A 25447-nucleotide genomic window follows, 5' to 3' on the forward strand; every position below is an offset into this window, starting at 1 on the left:
TAATGGATAATCAATATTTCAAATATATACAGATATGTGACTTTATGAAGAAATATACACATAGATTTCAAATTATATTTTTAGACCCTTTAGAAGAAGCAATGAATATTAAGGCTGATTCACAAAAACTAATATCATACTTTTATAATAATATATTAAATAGAGAAATACCCTCAACAGAGGCACTAAGAGAAGATTGGGAACATGAACTAATGAGAAAGATCCCAAAGGATAGATGGGAAAAGTATCTGATGAACACACATAATTGTTCCATTAATGAAAGACATAATTTAATTCAATTTAAATTATTACATAGACTATATTATTCAAAAACGAGGTTGAATAAATTTTACCCAAACGTCTCTCCCAGATGCGATAAATGTTTGTTTCAAAATGCTAATATAACACATTCATTTGTAGGATGTATAAAGTTGAATACATTTTGGAGCGATATATTTGATATATTTACAAAGCTTTTCAAGTCAAGAATAGAACCTAATACGGAATGGATTATATTTGGAATAATAGTAGAAGATATCAATTTAAATAAGGACCAAAAAGTTTTTTTAAATTATGGGTTAATAATTGGAAAGAAATTGATACTGAAATTTTGGAAAAATACAGCTATTCCAACTGTTAAAATGTGGATTAGGAATATGACGGACATAGCACGCCTTGAAGAAATGAGACTCTGACTAATAGATAAATATGACCAATTCTTAAGGAGTTGGTCTCCTTTCATCGACTTTTTGGAATCATGTGATGCAGCGGTACCGTAAAGATTGCTGATTTCAGGTGAGGTCGCGGATAGATCTACATCTCCGAATAAAGATTTGAAAATTTCTCTTTTAAGGGTCTTGGTCCTATTTCTACTTTCCACTTTTTCTTTTCTTATACACACACTTCACGTTTTTCTATTTTCTACTATCTATTTTTCCTCTTTTTCTCTTCTCCAATTTTTTTTTATTTCCCTTTCTTCTTGTCTTTCTTATTTTCTTTTCAAAAACATAAAACTAGAGGTTGTACATAGAATGTATAATTACGTTATGACATAGTTGGCACCTAAAATTAGGTCCCACTGTATTGTTTTGTATTGTACTAACTTCTAATAAAATAAAATTAAAAATAAAAATAAATAAATAAAAGAAAATAAAGATTGAAAGGTCTCGGGATTGAAGTTTTTTAATGATGTAAGAACCAATACCTCTTGTATTGGTCTCCCCACTGCTTATCCAAGTATTCCACCTGCTGGTAAAATCTCTGTAGGTTTGAATCGGAAAGGAATGCTGCTGGATCTGCCAAGTGAACTGTTGGGATCAGTTACAGGCATGATGATTAACTCTCTCTCTCTTTCCAGTCATGCAGCCTGACCTGCAGGAAATTTCAATTTATTTTTCAGATTTTCAACATCTGCAGGTTTTTCCGCTTTTCAGTTAGGAACTGTTAGAGGACAAGGTGAAGAAGCAGTGGAAATAAAGACGATGAATCGTAAGCAATCCTAGAATGTATCCAAATACAAGCAATTATTGCTGCCTAGCTCCCAGATCTGATTTTCGCAGCTATATTTAACTTGTTCAACCATGTAGCAGGTCCTATTTGACACAAGACCTGCTAGCCTTTCAAACTGAATTTATGTTTTCTGAATGCATGGAAAAAGTTAAACGGCAAAGGGTACTTGAGGCACTTTAGAACTTCTGATGAAGCCATGATGGGGTCTTCATCTTAAGTTTGAAGAAGAGTCCGAAACAGAAATGTCATTTATTCATGTCGTCCAAGAATACTGCCTGACCTGCTGAGTTACTCCAGCACATCGTGTCTTCTTCAGCTTGAAAGCCCATCTAGCCCAAGTGAATCCAAGTCAACCACATTGAAACAGGTGGTTTCAACCAGGTCTGTTAAACTGCCCATCACCACTTAAAATGCCTGAAAGCACTCATTAAGACTACATGGTATTTTGTTAGTTAGCATAAACCAAACACTGATCAACTGATTGAAAGTAAGCAAATAGTTCAAACTCAAGCCTATTTAATTCCTGCTCCCTTGTGAATGGAGATTTAGAATTTATTATTTAAATTAATTTTAGAGATTTGCTGGGACACTATTAAATCTTCACCAATGCTTTAATCAACATTTAATTAATAATTCTCTCAAGGCTTTGTGTTCCTGTGGTTCTTATAACAAAAGGAAATAGCAGATATAGTCGTGCAATGAAATGATTGTGTCATTCATTCCACTCATGTCCTCTTTTCACCAAATTCCCATATTTCTTGAATGCATAAAAAACAATGGTGTCAGTCTTAAATATGCACAGCCTTGCTGAGTAAAGGATTCCAAAGTTTTGCGACTCTAACAGTCAGCTCACTTTAAATTAGAAAATGAGATTGCTCTCTATGCCACCATAGACCCAATGGGCTAATGGTCTCCTACGACATAAGGAACTAAAAATATTGAGTTAGCATAACCAATTTGAAATATATTAAATCTTAGTTAAAATGGCTAATCCCTTACACTGAAGCAATTTCACCAAGTCACAGACTTTCCAGACTTGGGAGAGAGCCTCTTTATATCTTCTTTCACAGAATCTGCTACATCTCATTTCAGTAGCCCAACCTTAAATCATTATCAATACCAAAAACTCCACATCCCAGGAATCAATGTGATGAATCAATGTGGCACTGATTTTGAAGGAAGATGTCCATCCTTGGGTGTGGCTGGTCCTGAATTCTCCAGATTTGTGGAGAGTTTGTCCCTTGATGTTTTATTACACATCCTCTTTAAGATGCAGTAGGAATGAATTATGAACTCAAAGTTACATATAGAACACAAGCTATGGCAGAAGGAGGAGGTAGAATGCTCTGATACCTTCTGCCCCATTGCAGGTGCAGGTTGTCCATCTGACTCTGTCCTTCTTCACCACTGGGACCTACAAAGACATGTCCAATAACCCATGTAGGGTAGGGTAGAGTCTCCCTCTGGCCTACTGAAAAATACTGTAGATATCAATCAGCATAGTCCACGCATTCTGTAGCTGGTTGAATAGAATCTATACATACCATAATTTTCATGGAAATTGTGGAAATTGAAGCTGAAAAAGTGCTTGAATGCTATATCTTTACATTTCTGCTTGGTAATGCCAGACAAATTCAAATTGTGGAAAACAACAATCAGACAAAATTACCGATTAAAACCAGACTTCCTAAACAAACCCACAAGTTAAGATCTTGGTGATGAAAATCTAAAACAAGCGTAAGTAAGGGTCAGAGTAGATTTGACATTTGATTTTGATGATAAATAAGACAAATTTCATATCACTATTGAAAAAAAAATCAAAGAGAGATGCTCAGAGATTTTCCATTATGTTGCATTTTTAAAAGCTGGAATTTCTGCAATTGCAGATGCAAGATTAATAAACCATTTTAGTTACGGGCACATTGCTTGAAACACATAGCAGCCTTGTGCTTAACTGAATCACTTTGTACTATCAGCAGGTGTCCTTCACCTGCTGCAGCAGTACTATGAGAGGAACTGGCGTGGCAGAGAAGGAGGATTTCTATTTGTGGCGAGGGGTTTCTGCCAGAGATTAGTGTTAGAAGTTGGGCAGTGGCCTGCAATCATCAGTCAAGGAATCAGAAATGTGTAAGGCTGCAAGAACTGCTTGAGGAGTTCATGATAAAGGGAGGTGATGATCATTAGTTGGGGTAACCAGGTCAGGCAAGAGCTGACAGTTCAGTGGTGAGAGTGGGGCAAGTGGTCAGTGCTGGTGAGCGAAGTCAAGCCAACTCACCCAGCAGATCTACAGAGGATTGCGAGGCTGGGTAGAAGTTGGGAATCATTAACATAGAAAATAGGTGCAGGAGTCAGCCATTCAGCCCGTCGAGCCAGCACCGCCATTCAATATGATCATGGCTGATCATCCAAAATCAGTACCCCGTTCCGTTTTTTTCCCCATATCCCTTGATTCCTTTCGACCCAAGAGCTAAATCTAACTCTCTATTGAAAACATCCAGTGAATCGGCCTCCACTGCCTACTGTGGTAGCGACTTCCACAGATTCACAACTCTCTGGGTGAAATTGTCACCATGCAAGGAGTGGATGGGGCATCAGATGAAAACGGAGGTTGGTCTCTGATCGACTCTGGTCAGGTTCTAGCTGTTTTATATTGAGCAGAAACACATGCTATGGAACCCTACTCCCGCACGTAACCTGTGGAGGCCATTTGGTCACTAAACATACATCGGCCCTCTGCATTAATCATATACGTGGCAAACTTAGGAAACAAACTGGAATTAAAAAGCATTATGATTGACTCCACAATTTCCCATTTTCATAAAGATTGAACCACACAGCATAAAATGTGCTATTTAGATGGAAATATCAAATACTGCAAGACATTAATATCTACCACAGTGGATTTACATACTCAAGACTCAATGGGCTTAATAACTATCAGCTTGTTGTAACCAATTTAGCCTGGATCCAAGTCCATTTCCTTGGTTAAATAAAGATTCAACATCTGCTGGATGGCTGTCCAGAAGTCATGTATTTGTGCTCCAAATCCTCCTTCAATCTATTGCTGCCTACTGAAGTTCTCATTTAATTTCAGGGCTTTTCTCTCAGCATCATTGCCATATGCGTTGCTCTTCACATGCTCGCAGTCTTCCCTTTCTTCCTATCACCACCATCATCACCTTTACCATTTACCCTACTGAGAACTTCACCTGAAGTTCAAATGCTCGCTCTACTAGGCCACTGTTCTGCCTTATCACAAAGCAGGGCTCGAAATTAGTGGTTGCCCGGGTGCCATTGACCACCCAAAGTGCCGCCGGGCAACCTAAACGCCAAGTCATTTTGCCCGGCATGGCACTGCAGATACTGGTTTATACCGATAGACACAAAAAACTGGAGTAACTCCGCGGGTCAGGCAGCATCTCTGGAGAATAGGAACGTGACGTATCGTGTCGGCGGTGGCTGAATTGCAGGGCAAACATACTAGGTGCGTGGTGACGAAAGGTCGGAGCGAATGACGGTCCTGCACAGCGGCAACAGCGGCAGCAGCAGCCGCGACAGCGGCTCCACCGCCTCCTCCTCTCGCACCCCGCCCGGTGGAAGGAGGCCTCTCTCTCCCTCCCTCCTCCCGGCCTCAGCGTGCAAGAGGGGTTGTTTTGACAGCGCGTTGGCGGATTTGCAAGCAGCAGCCGCTATCGCCCTGATAGCGGCCGCTGCCTGCAAATCCACCAATGGCGCCTTCAAAACAACCCCTCTCGCACGCCGAAGCCGGGAGGGAGGGAGGGAGGGAGGGAGGGAGGGAGGGAGGGAGGGAGGGAGGGAGGGAGGGAGGGAGGGAGGGAGGGAGGAAGGGGTCTCCTTCTGCCGTCTGAAGCTGCTGCACCAAAGATCCTATAGCTATAGGATGTTTAAGCTGCACCACTTGGCCCCGCACCTTCCTGTCGGCTGGCGGAGGAGGGGAGGCGGTGGCGAGGAGATCCCAACCGCCACCCCCTTTGGCGGCGGCACTTGGCGTTGGCGGCGGCACTTGGCACTCTTGTATGCCCCCCCCACCACCCCTCTTATCCTGGGACCCCTCCTCTCCATCCCGCACCGATCCCCATTCCCTCCTCTTTTCAGTCCTCACTGACATCCCCTGTGCTCCCCTCACCATCTTGCCCCCCCATCTATTCATCACCCTCCCCACCTCACATTGATTCTCTTGCCACCCCCCCATCCATCCTACACTGGTCCCCCAATTCATCCTGTACTGACCCCCCTTCCCATCCATCCTGCACTTCTCCCCCATTCATAACGGCACTGATCCACCCATTCATCCTGTACTGACCCACCCTCCATTTACCCTGCACCGATCCCCCCATCCATCCTGTAGTGATCTCCCCATTCATCTTTTACTGATTCCCCCATCCATCCTGTACTGATCCCCTCATGCATCCTGTACTGATCCCCTCATGCATCCTGTACTGCTCCATAGATGCTGCTGCACCCGCTGAGTTTCTCCAGCACTTCTGTCCACTTTCGATTTTCCAGCATCTGCAGTTCCTTCTTGAATATAATATGTGAGTGCTTCATTGAGCATAATTCCGACTGGTAACTACGCACTTCGTCCGAGCACATTATCGCACTCGTCATGCAAACCGTCTTAAATGACCACCTAAACTGTCATTTGGCAACCTAAAAAGCTGTCAAGGTTGCCCGGCTGGCAACAGGGGGAAAAAAGTTAAGTGAGAGCCCTGCAAAGCCTACAGATAACATCACAGACAAGTTGAGATGGACACAGGTATAAATCAATTCACCGACATTTGGAAAACATTTACATAGGTACCTTCGAACACACATTTACATCTGGTCAACATTGAGATAACTGAAAACATTGGCTTTAAAATCACTAAACTCACCAGCAAAATACATTACAAACTGATTTAGAAAAATCACAATGAAATAAATGCACATAACAGTGAAACAGCAATATCCTGCATATCAACCACATTCAAATAACATCTCACAAAAACCCCCCACAAATGTTGGTAAGAGATCAAAGACATAAATTGATGCCATACAATCTAACTAACAATCTGTTCATAACAAAGGCACCAAAGTTGCAAAATATGAAACATTACACCAAAAGGATAATATAAGCCACCATGCCACAACATTGGAGTAAAAATAGCACAAAAAAATATCAATACAATAAGCAACGAAATGATTCACTGCAGACAACATAACTACCAATGGATAATAAGTGTGATGCTGTCACCTTAGAATGCGAGCAAGATTCATTTGTATTCTTTCAAATGATTAATCCAATTACATTGTAAGATGTCATCTCCCACAAACAAATAAAATAACATTTGTCCAGATACCAAAAACAATCACTGGGAATATTAACTTGATATTTCACTCCATCCTCAGACTATTAACACATAACTAATCTTCAATTTCACAATCTGTTATTGATTGTATGCAGAATAAAAGGGGAACTATTATGAGAAAAAAAAAATTTGAGGTTCAGGATAGACCAAAACTAGCCTGGAAGAAAGCACTATCAGTTTCCAACAGCACTTTTAGCATACCATGCCCGTCTGACCTCAATTTGTACTGACACCAGATGTGTAATGGATGAATCACATTTCAATGCACCATCAACTAATAAGCAAAAAGCATCCATGCAGTTCAATCTACAAGGAAGAAGCGTGAAGAACACATGCCTTTATATATTGTTCAGCGTGTGTGCAACAAGTCTAATTAAAGCATGCAGCATTAGTTACAGTAAATTATTATTAACAAAGGATGCTGCAGAGTTACATCTTAAAGTGCAAGACAGTTGAGCTGAATATAGAACAGAGTAAGGAAGTAATGCTTAAAGAATATCAATGCATACTTTAACAAACCGGTAGCAAGCAAATATTTAATTGGTTGTAAATTCAAATGAAAATAAATATCACCAATAAAAATAAATACAGACACAAAAAGCTGGAGTAACTCAGCAGGTCAGAAAAGGAATAGATGACGTTTCAGGTCGAGACTGTCTGAGAAGGTTGATCTTATAGAGGTGTATAAATTTGTGAGAGGAATAGATCGTGCAGATGCACAGAGTACCTTGCCCAGTGTAGGTGAATCGAGGACCAGAGGACATAGGGGAAAATATTTATTAGGAATCTGAGGTGTCACTTTTTCACACAAAGGATGTATGGAACAAATGTATGGTACAAGCTGCCTGAGGAGCTAGGTGAGGCTGGGACTGTCCCAACGTTTAAGAAACAGTAAATCAAGTACATGGATAGGACAGATTTGGACCCAGATAGGTCACCAGGAGAATGTCCAAATTCTTCACAGACAGCACCAGAGGTCAGGAACAAACTAGGGTTCCTGGGGCAGTGAAGCATCAATACCAACTGCTATACCACCGAGTCACCTTCAAGACCAGAAAGGTTTAGAAGCACATTATCTGGATTGGTGAGTGTGCAATGTTACACAGTTCAGAGTTTAACATAGGAAAGAAACAGATTATTCAAATATCTTCTAAAGGACAAGAACTTGGAAAATGTGGATCTGCAGATTTGGATGATTCATGAGTTCAAAATATAAATTACATAAAACTACTGGAAAGGTACAAAACAAAAGCAATAAATAACAGAATGGAATGCTGACTTCTCCCAACAAGATGGATGATCTGTGTTCATCTCTTCGCAGCACACCTCAAAGGATTTATTGGTTTTGGAAGGAGCGCAATGCGAATCACCAGAATATCGACTTTAAAGTTTCCCACAAAGAGACAATATATACCTTGAATAAAACATGATTAAGGGAAAATCTTTCAACATGATGAAAGATTTCCACGAGTCAAATTTACTCTTGAAGCAAAAATTTAAACTTTTAAACTCGTTGTAAGAACGTAGTACCGTGGGCACTCTTTAACTCAGAGGGACAGGCAGCATCTCTGGAGAGAAGGAATGGATGACGGGATGACGTTTCCAAAATTCTGCTGCGTCTTTGTGTTACTCCAGCACTGTGTGTTCACTTTTTGTCAACCAGCATTTGCCCTTTCTTGTGTTGGACATTATTTCTATCCGTGGCGGTTGATTGTCGCTCCCTTCAGTTTCCCAGGGGGTCGGGACGGGACTGGAGTTGGGAGCGAAAGATGGGGGGGGAGAGGGAAGGGGAGTGGGGGGGGGGGGTGGTTGGGGTGACATAGTACGGGAGACAAGTGTAGGAGAGGTGTACTGACTGTGTGGGCAGACACTTTGGTAGTGATTGCCCATGGGGTTCACTGTCAAGGACTTCATAATGCAGAGAGCATTATAAACAGTGGAGCGATTAACCCTGGAAAGGGGGGAGACTTCTCTCTGAGTTGGACCCAGGAAACTGAAGCAGGCTCACGTAGCCTTAATATTTTTTTGAGGTTATTAACGACAAATAAATGGATGGGAAGGGTTTAGAGGGCTATGGGCCACATGCAGGCAAATAGGACTACCCCAAGACGCCAACTTGGATGGCATGGTCAAGCTGGGCCGAACGACCTGTTTCCGTGTTGTACAGCACCATGACTAAGGCCTATCCAGTGGGATTGACACGTTTTGTATTTTTCCTTTCTAAAGATGCAGTGTATTTTGGTGACTATTGCACATTGAAGACCAGAAGCGCCTTCAATACCCAGATATACCAGATCCACACAAAAACTTTTTTTGCGGCAATTGTTTATAATGCTCTCTGCGTTATGAAGTCCTCGACAGTGAACCCCATGGGCAATCACTACCAAAGTGTCTGCGCACACAGTCAGTACACCTCTCCTACATTTGTCTCCCGTACTAAGTCACCCCTTCCCCCCTTCCCACCCCCTTTCCCTCCCAACTCCAGTCCCGTCCCGACCCCCTGGGAAACTGAAGGGAGTAACAATCAACTGCCACGGATACAAATAATGTCATACACAAGAAAGGGCAGATGCTGGTTGACAAAAAGTGAACACACAGTGCTGGAGTAACACAAAGACGCAGCAGAATTTTGGAAACGTCATTCCGTCACCCAATCCTTCTCTCTAGAGATGCTGCCTGCCCCGCTGAGTTCTAAACTAAACTAACAAGGGAGAACACTGGACCTTCTTGGTCAGTTTATTATTTTACACATATATACATTACACAGATCACAGAGTGTGAAATAAAGCTGGCAAGTCGAGGTCATGCAAGAAACGGAGGAAAATGGGAGACGATTTTATTCAGCAACTCCATTCTGGCAGAACATCTATCCTATGTTAAGAAACCTAACTTTCAGGGGATTTAAATCTTGAGCAACTTCTACCTGAATTTAATCAATTTACAAAAGGTTTGAAGTTCTCCCTGCAGTTCGTTTCTTAAACACCTTTACATTTTGCTCTTTTTTTGACAGCCAAGTACTTTAAATCCCATTTATTGCATTGTAGCAATGATAGGCAACGATTTGATAAAAGTTTTTTTTTTGTTTTGTTACAATCATTTCTACAATGCTATAATGCTATCATTGCTGCAATTGCCTTGTTAAATGCAGATCAGAAAATATTAGCTAAACCCTGGCAAGAAGATAATATAAGTAAATATGTTAACAAATTAATACATTCTGATCAAACTGGGTTTATACCCAAGAGACACTCGTTTAACAATTTGAGACACCTGTTTAATATAATGTATTCACACAGAACGATAAAGGAAGAATTATCAATTATTTCATTAGACCCAGAAAAAGCATTTGACCAAGTAGAATGGGAATATCTTTTTACAGTATTGCAAAGATTCCAGTTGGGAGAAAATTTTATTTCATGGATAAAATTGCTATATGACAAGCCGAATGCCAGAATACTGACTAATCATGTACTCCCCTGCACGGAGAACCCAACTTTTTCTCTGTCGGGTCTCCGTTGTCGTTGGGGCCTAGCAACGTGGAGCGGCCTCCGGCAGGTACGACCTAGGGCACCAGTCACGGAGCTGCGGACCTACTCACCATCGCGGAGCTGGCCGAGTTCGGAGCGGGAGGAGCTGTGGTGGCGCGCTGCTGCGACCTGACCCCGGGGATTCGGAGGCTTACCACAGGTCTGGTAGACAGGAACACCGGGAGCCCGCGGGTCCCTGCTGGGAGACCGCTTTTCGGGGCTTCCGCAACGGCGACTTCACCCGCCCGAATTGCGGGGCTGAAGAGTACCTGGAGCGGGGCCTTACATGGCCTTACATCACCGCCCCGCGCGGCTTGGAATGGCTGCGAGACTTTGCTTGCGCCCGCCGGGGGCTCCAACAACAAGACCCGGAGCGTGGCCTTGCATCACCCGGCGCAGCGTAAATGGCCGCGGGACAATTACCATCGCCCGCCGGGGGCTTTGACTTTGACTCTGTCATCGGGAGGGGAATGGGAAGTGCAGGGGAGAGATAAGTCTTTGCCTTATATCACAGCGAGGAGATGCGCTGTGATGGATGTTTGTGTAAATTGTGTTGTGTCTTGGTTCTTTTTTGTGTGTATGACTGCAGAAACAACATTTTGTTTGAACCCCAATGGGGTTCAAATGACAAATAAATTGTATTGTGTATTGTGTATTGACTCTCACCTAAATTACAGCTATCCAGGGGCAATAGACAGTGATGTGTATTATCAACCCTGTTATTTGCCCTCGCGATTGAACCTTTAGCGGAAAGTATAAGAGTACATCCGAATATTCACAGCTATATCACTAAATATTCCAATAATAAAATATCATTATATGCAGATGATGTATTACTTTATATCACCAATTCCCAAGTTAACATTCCAAGTATACTAAACCTTATAGAGGAATTCAGTTCCTTTTCAGGATATAGAATAAATTGGAACAAAAGTGAAATCATGTCAATAAAATGCCATAAAGACGATCTTCCTTGCACAAATCCTGTACTTATTTCAATCAATACCGATTTATCTTCTTTATTTGGGATTATAAAACACATAGAATCCATAAACGACATCTATGTGAACCCAAAGAAATTGGCGGATTGGCTCTCCCCACTTATTTATACTATTATTGGGCAACGAATATTAAAAACGTAATCTATTGGATGGACAGCACATACCAACAGGTAAAATGGTTAATAATGGAGAGAGAGGATTGTTTGCCTTTTAATATAGGCGCGATTCTTCTCTCTCCAATAAATTTGAAGAAAACACTATATGAGTAAAATCCAATTACCCACAGTACCCTACGAATCTGGAAACTAGTGAAGTCACATAAACTAAGAAATTTATCTCTTCTCTCACCAATTGCCAACGACCCTTCGTTCAAGCCGTCTATTTTAGCAAAACGTTCACACATTGGGAAAGATTAGGAATTAAAAAACTGGGAGATCTTTATGAGATGGGAACTCTTCTCTCATTTCAAGAATTACAGTCGAAATATCATCTGAAAAGTAGCCAATATTTTAGATACCTTCAAATACGAGACTTTCTGAAATCATATATCTAAGACTATCAATCTATGTAGCCAGACACGCTGGACGAATGTATGAATAGAAATTCGGATTCAAACAAGTTAATATCATATCTGTATAACACCCTTTTAAATATACAAACCCCATCATCAGAAGTAATTAGAAGAGCTTGGGAAGATGAGCTTGGCCTAAAAAATTTTAAAGACAGATGGGAGGAAAACCTTCTATATATACACAAATGTTCTATTAACATTAGGCATTCGTTAATTCAATTTAAAATACTGCACAGACTCTATTATTCAAAGTCGAAACTGAATAAGATATTTCCAAATACATCTCCTATTTGTGATAAATGTCTTCTTCAGGAAGCAACTATAACCCATTCCTTTGCCTCTTGTATAAAGTTCCATAATTTCTGGAGAGGAAATGTTGAAATTTTTTCAAAAACACTAAAAATAAAATTGGATCCCGACACGGAACTGATCACTCTCGGTACGTCTGTCAGAAGCCTGTTCTGAACTATCACTATTTCAAAGACGTTTCCATAATTATGGCCTGATAACGGCGAAAAAACTAATACTAAAATTTTGGAAACATATGTAGCGCTTCTTTGCCCTCTACATGAGCTGCGCCCCAGGTTCGTAAACTTTAATTCCCTTATAGGTGTTAGTTAACCTTTAATTTAAGTATTTATGCACTCTTTTAATTTGGACATTAGGGCACCTTTAATTTCAATATTAAATGGTATACCTTACTGTAGAAACAGTTAAAATAAATCAACTGACAACTATGTTCCAATGAATTACCTTCACATTTATTCTATTAATTAAAATAAAAAATATGTTGGTCAGGGAAATACAAAATAAAATATCAATAACCAAAAATATGGTGTTTTACTGGTGTTTTCTCACACAGACATTCAAACAACACCACTCAATAAATCAATCTTTTATAGTACCTTTAAGTATTAATTGCTATGTGGGCCCACACACTCACTCACACAAGCCGGCAACATGAAAAACAAAACAAGAATAACCACACGTTACAGGCCTGGTCGAAGCTGGAGAGCGTCGCGGCCAAATACAGTTGAAGCCGACAAGTGCACAGTGCAGAAGCTCACAAGATGGCGGGCGAAAGGCACGTTGCTGGTGATGACGGCTGGCGGGCGAATGGCGAGCTGCTGGCAAGTTGGCTGACCAGAGAGGACCCCATGTGGCAGAAATCTTCCTTCTCCCTCGTTGTCTCCAGGGCTCAGCTAACCGCTGCTCTCACTCTCCCCGTAATCACAAAGTCCAATCAGCGACAGTCTTTAATCCACACCTCCGAGCTGAAGGGGTAGCAGCTAGGCTACGGCTAACTACGCTAATGACGGAAGGCAGCGGCAGAGGAAAAGTCTTTGAGCTCAGCAAGCCGCTGCAGCTCACAGTCCAATTACCCCGTTCTCTGTAAAAGTCTTTATCTTACCTCGCCGCGAGGAAAGATATTTAAACTGGTTACTGACCGAGTAGGACAGTCAAAACTTATTCTTCTCAGTCTCTGTTCTTCGTATTTCTCTCTGCTCCGCCCGCGGACTTCTTCTGTCTCTCTTCCATTCACCGATTACCCACAATCCCCAGCTCCCGCCCCCAAACCAATCACCACATAGGAAAAATGATCTAACTCATTAACAACAAATCAAATGCATTTAAATCCATCCACATAGGTTGTATGCTGTTTACCACACATGTTCACCAAGTACACTGCAGAAAACTATTTAAAGGGGCAGTAGTGCATATCAATGTGAACCAGCTAATGACATCAAAACACATATTCACAGCAAAACTTATATAAATCTCTTAATAAGAAAAACTAATGAAATAGTCATGGATATGAAGTTACACAGGGCTGCACATACATCAGTCCCTACTCTTAAGATGTGGATTATAAACATGTCCGAGACACTACATCTTGAAAATATTAGACTTGTCTTGGCAGAAAAACCAGATCATTTTTCCAAGACATGGACATCCTTCATCGATTTCTTACAAGGATAGTATGGCACAACACAACTTTGGATTTAAATCTAATTTGGGTTGGGTGAGGTGGGTGGGGAGGGATGAGAGGCAGGTATATCACCACTTTTCTTTTTCTTTTTCTTTTTGTCCTTTTCTTTTTTCTATTCCTCTCGTCTTTCTTTCTTTTATTCACTCTTTGGCTACACTACTTTGGTAGACTAGAGGTCCTATCTTTGCACATCTCACTTTTTCTCTTTCTTACATTTTCTCCTTTGTTTTCTTCTAATTCAAAGCTAAAAAGTTAAAATTGAAGCTGTACAATAGCTGTATAATGTTATATGCCGTTGGTTCTACTCTTGTACATTTGCTACTAATAAATAAAAAAAATTAATTAAATTTAAAAATATAAATAATAAACGGACTGCAGGGAGAACTTCAAAGCTTTTGTAAATCGATTAAATTCAGGTAGAAGTTGAACTCAAGATTTAAATCCTCTGAAAGTTAGGTTTCTTAACACAGGATAGATGTTCTGCCAGAACGGAGTTGCTGAATATAATCGTTCCTGTTTTCCTCCGTTTCTTGCATGACCTTGGCTTGCCAGCTTTATTTCACACTCCTTGATCTGTGTAATGTATATAAGTGTAAAAAACCTGTTTTTTTGTTTGCAAACACACAGTTAATTACATGACAAGGGAAGCATGCAGCTACATAAGAGACATGGAGAAGCTGATCATCGGGGCAGTTCTGTCCATGGTCATGGGAGGCTTTTTATAATTTAAAAAAACATGACATCATTTTTATCCATGTGATGATTTTTCCACACGTCGGTAGTCGTTGTTGGCTCAAGAGTAACTCGGGAGAGGAACTTGGTGCATCGCAGAAATGAGAAGTAAACGGCAAACTTAGACATACACGTGGGAACTCGTTTAAACTCGTGAACATAAACTTGGAATCTCGTAGACAACCACGAGTTTGATTTTTTCTTTCACTTGGGATCACTTGTGGGTGGACTCGTACCGTAAGACAGGGCCATTAGAATGGGATTGATTTACAATAGTAATGCTATGGTAAAAAGCAGAACTTGTAAAACAAACTGATCCTTTCCAAGTCCTCATGTAACTTTAGGAAGAATCCTGTGACAAAAAAATACATGTCAAAAAGAAAGCGGGTCCGGCAGCATCTCTAGAGAACATGGGTAGATGATATTTTGAGACTGCATGCTTTTCAGACTGGGTGGGGTGGGGTGGGTGGGGGGAGGGAGGGGGTAAGGGGAGGTGAAAGTTGGAAGAAAAGAAGAGATGGGCAGTACAAAACCTGGATACTGGTAAGGGAAGGTAGACAAAGTGCTGGAGAAACTCAGCGTGTGCGGCAGCATCTATGGAGTGAAGGAAATAGATCAGACTGAAGAAAGGTTTCGGCCCGAAACGTTGCCTATTTCCTTCGCTCCATAGATGCTGCCGCACCCACTGAGTTTCTCCAGCACTTTTGTCTACCTTCGATTTTCCAGCATCTGCAGTTCCTTCTTGATCATACTGGTAAGGGAGGTGGGTGGGGGGGTTGGTGTTTGAGCAAAACGAGTGCATGCTCAGGCAGGGCACTGGGAAGGGGGAAGGGAAAGGGAGGTTTAGTTAGTTACCCAAAATTGGAGAATTCAATGTTCATACCTTGTAAGCTACCCAAGCGGGATATGAGGTCCTGTCCCTACAGTTTGCATCTGCCAATGGTTAAGTTCCAGCACAGAAAGGTCAGTATGGGAATGGGAAGAGGAGCAAAAATGGCTTGCATTCGGGAGATCCAGTGTATATTGGTGGACCGAGCACAAGCAGCAATCGCAGCAGTCCTTCCAGGTGAGACAGAGGTTCCTTTAACCTCATCAACTACATCCCAATGTGGGCACCTCTACCTCGGCAAGACCAAATGTAGACTCCATGAGCATTTCACCGGATACGCGCTTGGTCTGCCACACCCTGCTGGATCCCTATCCATGTTCTTCAGATATGCTGCCTGACCCGCTGAGTTACTCCAGCACTTTGTGTCTTAGTTTGGATGTAAATGTAGATAGGTTTGAGTGCAAGTTTGCAGATGAAACAAAAATAGGTGGAGTTGTTTACAGTGAGGGACATTGCCAAAGTATACAACGGGATATAGATCAACAACAGAGATTGGCAGAGAAATGGCAGATCGAGTGTAATCCGAGCCTATTGCACTTTTTAGAAGTCAAATGTAAGGAGAACGTTTACAGTTAATGGTAAAACCCTTGAAAACAGTTTAGGAGTTATGATGTCAGGTTACAACTGTGCAAGACATTGGTAAGACTACACATGGTGTAAAGTGTGCAGTTATGATCACGTAGCTATCGGATGTTATTAAGCTTGAAAGATTGCATGAAAGAATCACAAGAATGATGCAGGGTCTGGAGGGTTTGAAGAGCTTTTTTCAGGGCATTGAAGTTTGAGGGATGATATTATGGTGATATTTAATGCTATGAGGGGCGTAAATAAGGTGGATGGTCAGAGTAATTTCCCCAGGGTAGAGCAGTCTAAAATAAAGGGCATAGATTTTCGGGTTTAGATGCACCCGAGGCTGTTGGGGCAGGTGACATCATTTCATTGACCTTCTGACCAAAAGAAGCTTGCATTGCATTGAATTTGTCAGGGAGGAATGCGTTGTTGCCAGCAATTCTGCCCAACTTCACTTTGTAGTCCATTAGAACATGCAAGTCTTGCCACAATCAAGCAGTGTTTATGTCATAGTCAGTGACTCTAGTTTAGTCCAAAATTGTCTCCAAGCATCTCCGATGGCTTTACAAAGGTCGTTCCTAGAATCCCTGTGGAGGATAGTATAACCCAACTTGAACGCCCCAGATTTTGACTTCAGTTGGCAGTGATTTTCACGGTTCATCCATGGTTTCTAGTTGGGGAAGACTTGGATTGACTTCTTTGACATGCAATAATTTACACACATAGTGATAAAGTGTGTGATGGCAATGGCATATTCACTGAGGTTGGCCGCTGAGCCCTCGAACGTAGACCAGTCTATTGACCCAAAGCAGTCATGCAGATGTTCATCTATTTCCTCAGACCAGCGCAAAGCAACATTCTGTACTTGATCCATTAACCCACACAACTTTAGGATGTACGAAGAAACTAGAGCACCCATAGTGAACCCAAATGATAACAGAATATGTAGACATCACACAGACTGCACCTAAAGTCAGGATTGGTCCAAGGTCATAGGAGCTGCTTGGCATCAACTCTATTAATTGTGCCACTATGCCATCCTATGGCAGGGCCAAAGAAAAGTAACACCTCAAGTATTCCCAACATATAAATGTAGCAGATTCCTGCACATCTAATGCTGTATATTGGACAAAGAGTGACATAGAGGGGTGATGTTGAGGTTGAGCCTGGAGTTGTGACTGTGTATGTAAAAACTAACCCATCTGTTTACTTAATGTCACCGAGAGATAGAAGCAAATGAGAATCAGGAGGAATCCAAGGGTCCATCAGAGGCAATTGTGGGAGGGGTTGATTTTGGGCTAGAATTGGCAATGGGTATGAATTCAAGTTGGTGAGGTCTGACCAGCACAAAGATGGTGAAGGAACATGGAGTGGAATACATAGAAACATAGAAACATAGAAATTAGGTGCAGGAGTAGGCCATTCGGCCCTTCGAGCCTGCACCGCCATTCAATATGATCATGGCTGATCATCCAACTCAGTATCCCGTACCTGCCTTCTCTCCATACCCTCTGATCCCCTTAGCCACAAGGGCCACATCTAACTCCCTCTTAAATATAGCCAATGAACTGGCCTCGACTACCCTCTGTGGCAGGGAGTTCCAGAGATTCACCACTCTCTGTGTGAAAAAAGTTCTTCTCATCTCGGTCTTAAAGGATTTCCCCCTTATCCTTAAGCTGTGACCCCTTGTCCTGGACTTCCCCAACATCGGGAGCAATCTTCCTGCATCTAGCCTGTCCAACCCCTTAAGAATTTTGTAAGTTTCTATAAGATCCCCTCTCAATCTCCTAAATTCTAGAGAGTATAAACCAAGTCTATCCAGTCTTTTACCAAATCACTGCTTCAGACTCAGAGAGATGAAAGATAGATTATCTATTTCCAGTGCCAATGGAGATGTAGAAACCTGATTGCAGGGTTTCAGACTGGACAAAGAAAGAATGGACAAAGTTTTTGGAGGGGAGGTGGAGGGTACATGTATTTTTAAAGAATTGGGAAATATAGGGGTTGGAAATTAGCATTTTGTATGTACAGTATACATGGACAAATCTCAGTGGCATACCCCCTAATTTGAAGTCTCTGCTTTTAAATTCTGACCCATGAAAAGCTAGGCTTTACAAACCCTGAACAAGACATGTTTGACAGATGAGGCTTCCCAATCAAATTTACCTCCATCATTCCAAGTGAAAGGTCAAAGTGTTACTCATCACCATCAAAAGGGTTTTATACAGTTGCCTCTACCAAACTGTAAATAACTTACAGCCTAATGCAATTTACCCAGTATAAACACAAAAATTAGTCTTGGCTCTGCTGAGGCCCAACTGGAATTTCAAGTGAAGGTAATAATTAACCTATCAATAAAAGAAAGCTGAACATACCTCTGGCAAACATGAGCGTTGATCCGTGCCAGTAACTACCTCAATATCTCTCTCTAAGATGTTGGGAAAAATAGTCAGCATTCAAACTGTGAGAACCTTAATCAACAGACAAATGTTAGAATGTCAGCGACAGCAATTCCTTCCTGTGGCTTTCATCAGACAATCAGACCTCTGGCAAAATCTATATTAAGCAACGTTGCAAGAACACAGAACAGTTGGTCACAAAATACAATTCTTAGAGTAGTACCAACCTATATTAGCTATTACTGTATATCCATGTAACAAGAACATTTGATAAAACATCGTAAACTGAATACATAAAATGGTTGATGTTCCCCTCCGCCACGGCGTAGAGCTTTTCTTCCGTCGCCTCTGCCTCCATGCCTTTTTCTTTGGGAAGGAATCCTCATAAATCCAGCGATGACACCTTCTACACCAGTCCCCCTCCTCTTGGACTCCCCAGAATGGCCTTCTACCCTCTCTAGACCTCTTTATTTCTAACTGCCGGCGTGACATCAACCGTCCAAACATTTCCACTCCCTTTACCTACTCCAACCTCACCCCCTCTGAACGTACAGCCCCCCACTCACTCTGTAGCAACCCTGAGATTATAATTAAACCCGCCGACAAGAGAGGTGCCGTGGTAGTCTGGCACACTGACCTCTACCAGGCTCAGGCCAGGCGACAACTCTCAGACACCTCCTCCTACTTATCCTTGGACCAGGCACGTGCCGTCAGGGTAGGCAAGGTAGGCCACATCCCACAGACGAGCACCAGGCTTAATCTCAAACACCATTACTGATTTCATCACTTCTGGGTGCATGCCTTCCACAGCATCCAACCTTATCGTTTCCCAGCCCCGCACAGCCCGTTTTTACCTTCTCCCCAAAATCCACAAACACAACTACCCTGGCAGACCCATTGTTTCTGCCTGCTCCTGTCCTATGGAAATGATTTCCACATACCTCGACTCCATCCTATCCCCCCTGGTCCAATCCCTCCCGATCTATGTCCAAGATACCTCAGATGCCCTTCATCTCTTTAATGACTTCCGCTTTCAGAGCCCCCACTCCGTCATCTTTACTATGGATTTTCAGTCACTCTACACCTCCATCCCCCACCTGGAAGGCCTTAAAGCTCTCCTTCTCTTCCTCGACCGCAGAACCATCCAATTTCCCTCTACTAATACTCTATTCTTCACAAAATTCAATAAGAATAGCAAAACATGATCTGAAAATCCTTGATCAACCCCCTACCCATCCAAATGTATGTCAATCCTATCCCTTAAGATTTTCTCCAATAATTTCTATAACTAATACACGGCCTTCTCAGATGCTTCTCTGGCTACTGAGTGAACGTACACCTCCGATAGTTGGTGTAATTGCACCCCTTCTAAGCCAATAGAAGCTATTTAATTCATACAGCATCTTATATATTAATGGGTCATTTTAAACCATTTCGCAACCATCTGTTGTAAGAAATTCAGAGTTCAGTTGCAAAAGCAAGATCCTTTTAACAATGAAATGGTATATCAAGCAACGCTGAGTGAGTAAATAATTTAGCCTGCAGTCTTACTTTATACCGAGCAATCCATCCAAGGGGAAATTATATCTTTACCTTGAAATTCATTAAGAAAACTTGAGAAGGTCTAACATTTCCTCAGTGCATCACCACAAGATGGCCATTCGAGAGAAGCTACAATATAAACAAGCAGCTCAACAATCCACATACTTAGCTATTTCAGAGCTTGGAAATTTATACTTCACCCAAAAAGAATATTTTTGAGGAATTTTAAACATTCACGTTCCAGGCAAATACAAAGCTGGCGCATGACCTTAGGGATCAAGGGTACTGGTATATTATTGTCACGTGTACCAAGATACAGTGGAAAACTTTGTTGAGTGCTATCCAGTCAAATCATACTGTACACAAGTACAATTAATCCATACACAAATACAATAGATAGTGCAAGGAAAAAAGACCAGGGTGGAGAATATAGTGTTGAAGCAGAACGAATGTCACATGGCTATGAGATATTTTGATATGTATGGGCCAATGAAGAGGAAGATCAAGAAAGAAAAGACAAAGGATATGTAAACAAGATTGCAATCCTACCTTGATAGCCTCTCCAGAGCTCCAGACCACAACACAGCAATGCAATCATGATAAGGGAGAATAACATGGCAAGATCTCAAAGAGAAGTATAGAATGTATTATATGGATGAGAACAACACTTGGTGAGAAACAAACGAGGTACAAATGGACTAGGCAAAAGGAGTATGAAATATGGATAGCAAAGGAGGGCCATCCATTTCAGAATAAGCCAAGGGGCCAAAGGAGATGCCTGAATATTACCTGACATCAAGCCAAAAAATGATCACATATGATAGACACAAAAAGCTGGACATAAAACTCAGTGGGACAGACAGCATCTCTGGAGAGGAATGGGTGACATTTCAGGTCGAGACCCTTCTTCAGTCTGAAGAAGGGTCTCGGCCCAAAAGGTCACTAATTCCTTCTCTCCAAAGATGCTGCCTGTCCCGCTGAGTTACTCCAGATTTTTGTGTCTATCTTTGGTGTAAACCAGCATCTGCAGTTTCTTTGTACACATATGATAGGCTGTCAATTGTCTGTCATGCATTATCATTGTATCCAATAGGTAGAAAACTCAGTGTTTTGATTCTCAGGGAGATTCATCCATTTCACCTGTACGAAAGATTACACCATGACTGATTGAACAATAAATTGTTACATTTATGACTCCAATATCTGAGTGACTCTTTAACTACTACGTTTACCACCATTACCGTTTTATAAATTTTTACATGGTATAAATGCTGGCATATTAAACTTCAAATTTAGGACCTTGCATCCAAGATTTATTTGAGAACAAGAGAAGGTTAATTCTTATATTGCAACAGGAATTACAACACTGGAAATAAGGACCAGGGTCACAGCAAACATTTAATATTTTCACTCCAACGTTTGAACATTCACCAACCTAAAACAACATATTTGCCATTTTAACATAATTTATCTAAAATTAATAGACATTGCACTTCGATTTTTCTTAACTTAATTTATATAATTATATATATATATTTTTTGTCAAGATCCATAATGAGATGAAATCAGATAAGGGACTGACACAAATGGCTGGAGTAACTCAGCGGGTCAGTCAGCATCTCTGGAGAAAAGGAATGGGTGATGTTTTGGGTTGAGACCCTTCCTCAGACTTAGAGTCAGGGAAAAAGGAAGGACGAGAGATATAGACGGTACTTAGGAGAAATGTGGCCTCAATTCGACATATTACATTTTCTTTTGTTCAACCTGCAGCGTGTAAAGAAATAAGCATAACTACAAATGGCTCAAGTAAAGTTTGAGTTAGCAGGAGCACGGTTATGCAGTGACAATTTAACTAATTCTTTGATCCCAATTCACTCACTCAGTTGAAATTGCTTTTCTGTTCCTTAAAATATTGTATTTTCCTTCAACTGGGGCCATTCTACTCTCTCCCTAAGGTAAACTGTATCATGCTCAAACACACACAGATACAATTATGCTTTAACAGCTCTTCTGAAGTAAAAACAATATTAGAGCATGGAGTTGTAGAATTGTTAAACAATAAGCTAATCAAAGGATGATTCATAATGAAGCTGGTGTAATCTTGGAACCATTCCACTGTCTTTTAACAGATATGTAGATCTCTGGGATATCCCATTGGAAGCAGAATGATGTTCAGAAACGGATACATCAAAGGTGCTCAGGTAAACATAAACTGAATAATGATGGATCCTTGGATACAAATTATCTTGATATTCCATTCACACCAAATGCTTATCAATTCTTCAATGAAAAGTCTCCCATTCTACAAGTCTGACCAGTCAATTTGCGATACATGCTCAGATTCAGATTAAGATTCAGATTCATGGTGATGAGCCTGCTAGGCTTTGTGGGGCTTGGAGCTATTTAGATTCAATTCTTTTATTATTCTCCACTTTTAAGAATTTTAGAAACTATTCTCCACTTTTAATAATTTGCATCATGAACTAGTCATGCACCAAGGCTACACACCAGATGAACAGTGAGTAAAGGTGCAAGAAGGAACTACAGATGCTGGTTAATACCAAAGATAGACACAAAATGCTGGAGTAACTCAGTGCGTCAGGCAACATCTCTGGAGAAAGGGAATGGGTGACAATTCGAGTCAGAACCCTTCTTCAGACAGGTTCTGACCCGAAATGTTGAGACTGAAGAAGGGTTCCAACCCAAAACGTCACCTATTCCTCTTCTCCAGAGATGCTGCCTGGCCTGCCAAAGTACTCCAGCATGTTGTGTCTATCTTCAGTGAGTAAAGGTAGCCTCAGCCAACAAAGGCTCAAATAAACTTAGTACCAAACATTTACACATTCAGTATTGGATTATCACATCCTTTTGGACTTTGCAAAAACTTGTTTCAATGCAGTTTTTCTCATATGGTTAAACAATGAACTTCTTTTCCTTTGTAAAAAAATTGCATCCGGAGACTACAGATAAAAGTAATCTCCGTGTGGCAACTTGGAAGCAACAAATGCTTAAAAATATCAAGGAGGCTATTTTCTGGATAAATCTGTCAGTATCCCCCGGCAATGTAGTCTTATTGCAACTTTCACATCCAGGTCATTTCCATCTATAATACATCGTCTTCTATATTAGTATTGTTGGCATTTTGCCTTTCATACAATATGATCTCTATATTTCCAATTTTCATCAACTTCAAATAACACAAAACAGGGTATGCAATTTTTAAAATTATAACTGCAACAACCACAAGTATTCCCAGATAGATTCTTACTTTCAATATCAAAGAACCAGCACACAAAACACAGAAAACACTTCTAGCACAAAACTAAACCAAACGGCCCAAATCTCATATTGAAGTGGGTCTCCCTTTAAAAGCTGACTAGCTATTAACCCAAAATCACAGAATGCCTATTATTAGCCTAAGTGCCTTTAACACTGCGATTAACACAGGAAATTAAATATACAGCAAGTTACATTTAAATTCTTCACATTACACGCTTTAGAAAAAAAGTTAAATATGAGACATGCACATGAATCACAAATTCTGGCAATGTACAATTAGAACAGCTGCATTTGTCAAATCGACCTGCTTTCCCATTTCTGCTTTGCTTTACTCAAGTTTTAAAAGGGGTCTCTCCTCATTTCCTGCAAGTGTTCTGATAAATTACTTCCATCCAAAATGTTAACATGTACTTCACATTTCTACACAGTGATAGGACTTTAAGACTGCCAATATACTTGCAGTACATTCATTTTTTTAATCTCACAATATAATTTTACGATATAGCGATCAAAATTTAATAATTTGCTACACAGTCATGGTGTGTTTAAAGATAGTCTCTTGTAAAGCAGTAATAATGTAGAACATGTGGATCTGAGTTGTGCTTACCTACAGTTGTCTGTGCATTTTAACACGTGTGAAAAGGTGCCCTGGATTGTGTGTTAATAAGAAAGCACCAAATGTCTTACCCAGTAATTCCATGGCATCATCCTCATCCTCAATGTCCTCTTCAGCCACTGATGGTGTTGCACTGTGCACAGAGTCAAATGAATCCTGGGACAGCATTGCAGCTAAAAGCTTCTTATGCTGTTGCTGCTGTTGTCTCAAGCCTTTACTCTTCTGCTCCAATTTTGTGCTGCAAGACCATTTTAGAAATAATATGTCAGTTTTAAATGTTAAATGCTTGCAACATGTGATCCAAATCAACTGCTAAATGAAACCACACAAAAAAATGCTTATTGATGATGAAAGCACAGTAAACATCACTATTTTTATACTATTAACATGGTCTCAGCATTGAAATTGAAGAGCAAATATGTTACATTTTTTAATCTTTACAGCAAAAATTGAGCTATCTACTACTAGCTGATAAAATTAGATTGATGAAGGTGGCAAAAGCCTCTTTATGACAACTTGCTGTAGAGAGTTTCTAGTCATGTCGACTGGAAATTGGACATTTTGAGATAAAGACTTCAAAGTTCTAGAGAACTTAATGGCAAAGATATGGCAAAGAATGGCAAGAGCTCAGGCCATTCTATTTCCTTTCCAACCCTTCACTCTATGCCGCCTGACTCTGCCCAATTCTTATCTTTAAAGATACAGTGTAGGAAGGAACTACAGATACTTGTTTAAACCGAAGATAGACACAAAAGGCTGGAGTAGCTCATCGGGTTGGACAGCATCTCTGGAGGAAAGGATTAGGTCATGCTTCGGGTCGAGACCCTTCTTCCGATTGAGAGTCAGGGGAAAGGGAAGAGAGAGATGTAGACGGTAATATAAAGAGATATATAAAGGGTCTCGACCCGAAACGTCGTCTATTCCTTCTCTCCATAGATGCTGCCTCACCCGCTGAGTTACTCCAGCATTTTGTGTCTACCTTAGAACAAATGAACGAAAGATACATAAGTGTTTTGGTTGATAAGCGGTCCTTTTATGCTACTGCTATGACATTCCGACATACCTGAAGGGAGTACGGGATGGGGGGAGGATGGGTCAAAGGATCAAAGGCATTTTATTGTCACATGTACCAATTAAGGTACAGTGAAGCTCAATTTAGGGGAGCATGTGATGTTAATGTGGGGTGGGGGTCGGGTGGAAACTGGGGGGAAGCATGTGATGGGGGGGTGGGTGTAAATTGGCCTGTAGATGTGGCTGTTTAAATTATAACCCACCACCAAAAATTTAATGGTTAAGAAACAAACCAAACACTCCTTGTTTAGTCTTTTTTTTTTTAATCACTAACTGCACACAACTTGATTGTGTCTGGAGTAGACTGGGCTGGTGATGATTTCCAAGGGAAACTATATCAATCCAAAATTAGACCAGGCACTTTTGTGTATGATCCATGTTA

The 25447-nt window shown here is 41.0% G+C and overlaps 1 protein-coding gene across 2 annotated transcripts in view; it reads right to left on the minus strand.

Moving 5' to 3' along the window:
- Positions 1-25447, minus strand: part of c4h8orf34 (chromosome 4 C8orf34 homolog) — a 240062-nt gene that overhangs the window by 152195 nt on the left and 62420 nt on the right. For both annotated transcript variants that reach the window (XM_033019357.1, XM_033019358.1), the window contains exon 7: positions 24066-24232. In XM_033019357.1, coding sequence (XP_032875248.1) covers positions 24066-24232 — 167 coding nt within the window. The remainder of the gene's footprint in view (positions 1-24065; positions 24233-25447) is intronic.

The sequence above is a fragment of the Amblyraja radiata genome, chromosome 4 (genome assembly GCF_010909765.2).
Source record: "Amblyraja radiata isolate CabotCenter1 chromosome 4, sAmbRad1.1.pri, whole genome shotgun sequence".
Taxonomy (NCBI): domain Eukaryota; kingdom Metazoa; phylum Chordata; class Chondrichthyes; order Rajiformes; family Rajidae; genus Amblyraja; species Amblyraja radiata.